Source organism: Pteronotus mesoamericanus, unplaced genomic scaffold (genome assembly GCF_021234165.1).
Source record: "Pteronotus mesoamericanus isolate MK-2021 breed Mesoamerican mustached bat unplaced genomic scaffold, CSHL_Meso_final contig_245, whole genome shotgun sequence".
Taxonomy (NCBI): domain Eukaryota; kingdom Metazoa; phylum Chordata; class Mammalia; order Chiroptera; family Mormoopidae; genus Pteronotus; species Pteronotus mesoamericanus.
The window spans coordinates 8559-16665 of record NW_026555103.1 but is presented as its reverse complement, the minus strand read 5'-3'; the positions used below and the strand labels follow the sequence as shown (position 1 = coordinate 16665).

The 8107-nt window shown below is 40.4% G+C and overlaps 1 protein-coding gene across 1 annotated transcript; it reads right to left on the bottom strand.

The window, feature by feature from the left end:
• Positions 1-4466: 4466 nt before the first annotated feature.
• On the bottom strand, positions 4467-7336 carry LOC129070083 (cystatin-9-like). The gene is made up of 3 exons (XM_054572886.1): positions 7073-7336; positions 5429-5542; positions 4467-4556 (listed from the first exon to the last, which is right to left on the bottom strand). The coding sequence occupies exons 1-3, from the start codon at positions 7334-7336 to the stop codon at positions 4467-4469; spliced, it is 468 nt and encodes a 155-aa protein (XP_054428861.1).
• Positions 7337-8107: the final 771 nt, after the last annotated feature.

Below are 8107 nucleotides of genomic sequence, written 5' to 3'. Positions count from 1 at the left end.
CTTTACTATTTGTTGAAACTAAACATGTTTTAGTATATTTCTTTCCTATTTCTATTTTTTTTTTAAAAAAGCTTTAAATGACTTTTTGGTATTATTTATTCATTTATTGATTAAAGTTTTGTAGACTTTTTTCCCTCAAAATAAAACAAACCAGAAAACTATTAACCATGTTTTAGATGTGTTGCAAATACTTTTCTATTCTATTCCTTGCTCCTTTAACTTTTTATATGTATATTACTATATAGTTAAATGTTTAATATTGTCATATTGTCAATATTTACTTTATAGCTTTTGGGTTTGAATATTTTACTTCAGGTCAAGAAAAATATTAGTTCTATTTTCTTCTAAAACTCCTTAGATTCTACTTATTGATTTTTAAGTGACCTGAATATTTCTTGTATAATGTGTGAAATAAGGGCTCTATATTTGTTTTATTTCAAGTAATATTGGTCCATGCACCTTACCTGTTGAATAAGCCTTATTTTCCTCATTGATTTGAAATATCAACTTAATCATACATATATTAGCCAGATATACACATTTGTGTCTAGAATATTTGTTATATTTCATTGGTCTACTTGATTATTCCTGTGCTGGTTTCATGTTGGTTTAATTGTTGAGACTTTATAATGGTTTAAAATTTTTTTAAATATTTCATAATTAACTTTGACATTTTAAAAAATAAATAAAATCGATCTGCATTTAAGAAAGAAAGAGAGGGAGATGCAACTCTTACCTTTTGTGACAATGTGGATGGAAGTGGAGAATATTAAGCTAAGTGAAATAAGCCAGTTGATGAAAGACAATTACCCTATGATCTCACCTATAAATGGACTCTATTCAACAAAATAAACTAATGAACAAAATAAATCACAGGCATGGAAACATGGAGCAGACTGAAAGTGATCAGAGGGGATGGGGAAAGAGGACAATGGTGGATAGAAGGAGAAGGGATTAGACAAAGAGCATGTATGAATGACCCATGGACATGGACAACAGAGTGGGAATTGACTGTAGGAGTTGGGGTTGGGGGTGGCTTGGGTGGAAGGGGGTAAAGGGGAATAATTGAGTCAACTGTGATAGAATAAAGATGATTTATAAATTTAAAAAAAAGAAGTCCAGAAAAGAAAATAAATGAAATTGTTTTAAAAATAATAAAATAAAAAGGAAAATACTTTAATAATGCTAACAGCTCTGAAAATTACCTCATGAATGTTGAATTTTATAACAAACTGTCAAATTGTTTTCCAGAGTGGTTATATTATTTTACATTCTTATCAACAATATATGAGTGACCCAGTTTCTCTGCATTCTTGCCAACATTTGGTGTTGTCACTTTTTTCCTTATTAATTCTGAGTGTATTGTGATATCTTATTGTGTGTTTTAATTTGTATTTTCTTGTGTGCTAGTGCTGTTGAACATATGCTGTTCTTGGCTTTTGCCCATTTTCTAATTAGATATATTTTTTTTACTGTTAAGTTTTCAGAGTCCTTTATATTTTCTAGACACTAGTAGTTTGTAGGGGGTCACTTTGAGTGGTATTGGGAACTGTAGCCCTGCGCCAGCTGGGGTCTGGGAAAGGACCTATAAGTCTTGACAGGAATGCCGGTAACACTGGAGACAGGCAAGACCTGTTACTGACTCCAAGAGCCCCTGTGGGAAATCAGACTTAGAAGTAAATTACACTCCTTGAAGCATGCTTTGTTTCTCCCTCGAGCTCTGTTAATCATATACCAAATAACCAGCTCAAAGCTGGGAAAGAAATTTACAGAACTCCTGGACCCTGACTCAGAATACAGCTGGTGCCATAATGTTTGCTCAATTGTGTCCCGAAGCAGTTTGGTATGTCTCTGCCATTGTCATCTTTAAACAATATCTATTCTCTGTAAGCTTAAACTGCTGATGTAGATAGATAACTTATACATTTCTGCTGCCTACATCCCCCCTTTTCCACACTGGAAAATTTTCCACACTGGCTGTACTAGTTTACATTCCCACCAGCAGTGCCCTAAGGCTCCCTTTTCTCCACATCCACACCAATACTTGCTATTTGTTGACTTATTGATGGTAGCCATTCTGACAGGTGTGAGATGATATCTCATTGTAATTTTAATTTGCCTCTCTCTGATAATTAGTGATGTTGGACACTCAGTTAAGAGGTTTTAAAGTGTACTATACTTGTTGTTTACAAATGATTGAGAAATGAGATATTTAAGGGCAAAGTATTAATTTATATAGCAACATGCTTTACTTATGTTTTTACTATTTTGGGGTTTTTATTACTAATTAAATTTATAATTGACTTACAAACTAATTTTATTATCTACTTTACTATTTATTTGGCATTAAATTAATTTTTAATTATTAAATTAATTCAATTACTTTCAATTTAATAATAATTTACTAATATATTTTTACTACTAATTTGATTCTATTTTATCAGGAGATGCATTAATTCAAAACTTCTCAGCTGAAGTTTTACTGTTGGATTGCCAGTATGTTTGTAACTTTTTAATTTTCTTATTAAATTTATTGGGGCAACATTCCTTAATAAAATTACACAGGTTTCAAGTGTACAATTCTATAATACATTATCTGTGTATTGCATTGTATGCTTACCACCCAAAGTCAAATCTCCCTCTCTCACCATATTTGACCCCTTTTATCCTTTGCTACCCCACCTCCTTTTTCCCCCTCATAACCACTATGCTGTTATCTGTGTCTATGAGTTTTGGTTTATCTGCTTTTCTTGTTTGTTCATTTGTTGCATTCAGTTTTATATCACACATATGAATGAAGTCATACGGTTCTTGGCATTTTCTGTATGACTTATTTAGCCTAGCATGATATTCTCAAGATCTACCCATGTTGTTGCAAATGGCCATATTTTATCTTTTCTTCTGCCTGAGTAGTATTCCATTGTATATATGTACCACATCTTCTTTATCCAATCATCTATTGAAGGACACTTCAGTTGTTTCCATGCCTTGGCCACCAGGAATAATGCTGCAATGAACATAGGGGTGCATATATATTTGCAAATAAATGTTTTTAGTATTTCTTTTTAGGTAGATACCCAGAAGAAGAGTTGCTGGGTCATATAGAAATTGTATTCTTAAGTTTTTGAGGAACCTCCATAATGTTTTCCAAAGTGGCTGTACCAGTTTACAGTCCTTCCAGCAGTTAATGGGAGCTCCTTTTCTCTGCACAACTTCTTCAACACTTGTTATTACTTACTTTGTTGATAATAGCCATTCCAATAGGTGTGAGGAAGTATCTCACTGAACTTTTGATTTGCATTTTTCTAATAGCTAATGAAGGTAAGCATCTTTTCATATATCTTTTAGCCATTTGTATGTCTTTTTGGGAGAAGTGTCTGTACAGGTTCTCCGCCCATTTTTTAATTTGATACTTTGTTTGTTGTTATTGCTGCTGACGTTGTTGTTGTTGAGTTGTGAGTTCTTTATGTATTTGGATATTAACCCTTTGTCAAACGTATTGTCCAATTTGGTTGGTTGCCTTTTTTGTTCTGTTGACAGTTTCTTTTGCTGTGAAGAAGCTTTTTAGTTTGATATAGTCCCATTTGTTTATCTTTGCTTTTACTTCCATTGTCTTTGAGGTCAAATTCATAAAATACATAAAATACAAGGCAAGATTAGAGTGTTGAGAAGACCACATGGCCAACAAAAGCCAAAGAGTTACTGTTTGCCTCTTTATATAAAAATTCGTCAAATCTTTTTCTAGATGATTAGGGTGGAATCTCAGTAGCAGGGCCTCTCAATCTTTAATTGTCCATGGGTTCCCTGAGATTTTGTGGAAATTCAGTCTCTTTGTCCATAGGTACAGACCCCAAGAATGTACATTTTAAAAAGATTCTAAGAGATGCTGCTGCTGCTGTTGTTGGCAGTGGCCTTGTCTGCTCTTTGAGTAGAGACTAGAATCCCCTTCTACCTTGACCTAGCTGTCATGGACCAGTGAATATGTGTGAGCAAGTCACCCAGAACAGGGGCTACACATGCTCTGAGGTGCCTGAGGCCCTATCTACATCCATCCTGCACACAAGTGTTCCCTACCTCGGTCATGGTCATTGCACCTGTGGGACTATGGGTTATCCCTCAATGAGCCCTCAGCCAGCAGCTCAGAGGCACATTACCTGTACCATTGGGATCTAGCTTATGAAGGTCACAAGCAGGCTGCCCTGCTGGTATGAGTCCACCAAATGCCCATCCCCCTCAGTAAGGAGTCATGCTACATAGAGCTTCTTGAAATGCTGATGTTTAATGATCTATTCTATATTAAAAAAAAAAAGGCCAATGAGGAATTTCCACAATGCCTGTGTGTGAGACCCTAGATATTTTCAAGGCAGAGAACAGAGTTCAGAGTGGCTCAGCCAATGAAGGGCCATCTACAGGGAGCTGCTGGTGTCCAAAGGGGATACAGAGGCTGGGCTGGGGTGTGATATCACTTAGTGGAACCCCTCCAGGCAGGTCTTGTTTAGGAGTTGGAACATTGTTCTCCAGGGTTCAGTGCTGATGGTGAAGAAGCAGGTGAAGGTCTGAGGGAATAAGCATAGGAATAACATATGAGTGAAGAAGCCTTGGGAAGCTTGTGGCTCTAGCACTAAAGGCAGCATCCATCCCAAACTCGCATTTGCAAGGTGAGCAGCTGGGGGATGCATGCTCTGGCCCTCAGGTGTAGCCCTGCCTGAGTCTTGGATGTACCTGATCTGATTCTCTCTTGACCCCAGGTTCTCTTGTGTCACTCTTCTCTCTCCAGGCCTATGGTTCCCAGGGGAACCCCAGGCTTTCCCAGTGTGACCCATGCCCTTTAGTACAGCAACACAGGCTCCTTCCCAGTGGGCCTTATCTCAAGGAGCCCTGACCCTGGGTCGACTTTACCTACATAAGGGTTCACTTCTTATCTTCCAAGCAGAAACTGCAGCTCAGTGGAGCTCCGCACAGAGCAGGGCATACAGGACAAGAGCTCCCCTCAGCCAAACCCCCAACAGGCTCTACTTAGTGCCAAGAGGACCTGCGATCTGGCCTCTTAGTCAAAGATGTTCCTTCTCCTGAAGGCACGAAAGGGAAGTTGGTGAAGAGCAGGAAGGGTACATCCTTAGCCAGAACCAGGAGACCTGGACCCTAGGGGCAGGAAAAATCTGTCACCAGTATGGCCTGAAGTTCAGACAGCTGAACTGGGTGAGTGGACATTTGGGATCTCAGACTTCCCAGGGACCTACAAGTGAATTCTGGTGTTTCCCTGCCAGGCCAAGCTCTGCCTATAGCACAAGCAGTGGCTTTAGTGTGGCCAGCAGCTCCCTCATTCTTCTGTGTCCCTAAGAATGGTGTGTCCCCTGCCCCAACCCCCACTGTACTTCTATGCAGGCCCACAGCTGTGGAACCTGAAGGAGGCTAATGTGTATCTTACATTGTTAAGTGCTGGACTTTCTTGAAAGGGGCAGTTGTCAATGTCATCATCAAGTTTCCCACACCTGGTTCTGCGAAGCTGCAGCTCCATGGAGAAAGCCATCATGGTTTTTGCCTGTGGTACGCATAAACATTAAAAAGGAAACATCCCTCATGGTCCCATTAAGTAGTTGCTTGTGAAGACACATGGAGTGTAGGGACAAGCCTCAACAGTACCCTATTTGGGGCTTCCCTCTGGGTCTGGATCAGCTCCCTTGGAATAAAGACCTGCTGTGGATGTTCTAGGCAAAGGGGCACATGGGCCCGGTGAAACACCTCATATAGAAGCAGACTGATCACACACTATTAATATCACACACTGCAGCCTCACACTTCCAAATGCCATGGTGAAAACACACCTTCCCTTTCAGCATGCTTCTAGCTTCTACAGTACTCCCAGGGACAGGTGACAAATGTGGGGTAGGGTGTTGGCTTTGTGAGAGATTGCTTGATAACCTCCATCTTGGAGTTAGAGACTCAACTACAGTCTCATAGTAACACTTTTTCACATGCTCAGCATCAGGAAAATGTTATACAATGCTAACAAAATACACACACACACACACACACACACACACATAACTGAGACAATGACTTCAGGAAACAACTTCTATTACATAGTATGCTGTGAAATATTCTGTCCTCTTCTACACTCTATCCTACTCATTCTATTCCATATTTTCCCACTGCATCCCATCCATTATTCCTGATGCCCAAACTCAGTCTGTGACTCCAGATATAGAAAACTCAACCAGAAGTCCAGGCTGAAAGAGCCTAGGATACCCAAACCAGCAGGGATGTTGCACACCAGTGTCCACAGAGGATTAAGCTCAGCAGAGGGTGGAGACGCTCTGCCCTTCATGTGGGCTCTTGGTGCAGAGGTCCAGAGGGTGAGAGAGTAATGCCTCTTGTACCACATACGCACATACACACACACACTCAGAGTCATACAACCAGAAGTGTCCCTCAGGACAGTGTTTTCACTGCTCATGTCTGCAGCCCAAATGAAAATGGCATTATTGGTTATATTATGAAAAGAATCCATGGCAAGGAGAAACTTTTAGGATTAAAAGCCATCGTATAGGGAAGAGTGTAAAATAATACCAGTCTACATAGTTTGATACCACAGCAGAGAACCCAGCTCAAGTCACAGCAGAGGTGCTGACCTCACACTGGTTGAGGGGGAACACTCACTGCTTCTGATCCTCAGCCCTGCTCTTCCTCCCTTCCTTCCCTCTCTGTGTCTATCTATCTAGTTATCTTCTTTTATTTTATTTTCTTGAAATATTTCTTCAATCTATATTTTAAAATATTTTCTCTGTGTGTCTCTTCTTTACTGGATATCTTTATCCCCTCATAGGCTATATTTTGAAGTCATTCTTCATTAAACAATGTCATAAAGATTGAAAAAATGCATTGTATGTGAGTAAACATTGGTCTAATTTTTTAAATTTCCACACAAAAATTTTGATAAAATCTGAAACTGAATTGGTTGCATTTTTTTATGAGCTTCAAATGGTATACAAGGTCCTATGATATTTCTCCTGTCCTTTACCTTCACTTAATACAAGTGAAGGCCAGCAGGGCACAAGATGCAGTCACTTACCTGCTCCTTCCAGGAATTCAAGATGCGCACCAACCTGTATGCATTCATGTCCTTGCTATTCTGGTTGAATATGTGCAAGGCATACTCCACAGTGGCAGGGAAATAATTTTCCATGACTTTTTGGTCATCACTCTTCCTTTCATCTTGAGAAGTCCAGCTGTGAGTCACCTGGAGTTGGGAACTTATGAGAAGCAGGAACATGACCCAGGGCAGAGCCCAACTCCATTGCAAGGACTGCAGGGCTGTAGGCAACCAGCCACCCATGGTCCTTCTGACTGACTCCAACTGGTGCCTACCTGGGCAGTGGTCCAACTTATCTGCTCAGAACATATTCTCCTGTGGGCCTCCTCTCTGCTATTACATGCTGTCCCTTCCCACATATGACTCTACCTCCTCCCTCCAATGTGGTTAAAATAGTCTCGTGCCCAGGGCAGAGGAACGAGGCCCAGGCAGGTTGGGTTGGGAAGAACCAGCAATAGGAGGAGTGGTCTTCTCTAGCTGAATACCAGCCACAGCTCTCCCTCAGTGTCTCCGTGGAGAGAAAAGACTGCTTGTATGCCTGAGAACCAGATTCTGGAATAAGAACACAAGTGCAAGAGGTACACATGGAAGGCAATCCCCAGATACAGCAGTAGAGTGAACGTCAGCAAGAGAAGAAAGGAGAGAGCCAAAAAAAGGGCTGCCAAAAGCCAATTTTGTGGGTGATAGAAGGTATCTGCCCAGTGATGAATGTGTATTTGCTAGAAATGTGCAGGAGGAGCTTGAGATTTTTACAGTCCTCAGTGTTATATTGTCCCACTTCCACTTCTCCCACTTCTTTTGCTTCTGAAACAAAGTTGGCTCCCTGGCTCCTGGGCCTGTGGCCTCATTAGGGATGGTGGAAGATCAAGCTGAGCTCGCTGCATAACTCTGCACAACTTCTCAGCTTACGGATGTGCTTCTACAAGCTAAGCCCGAGCTAAGGCTGGGTAAGTGAATCCCTTCTCTCTGAAGCTGTTTACAGAGAGAATGGCCACTGACATACATTGTACCTAT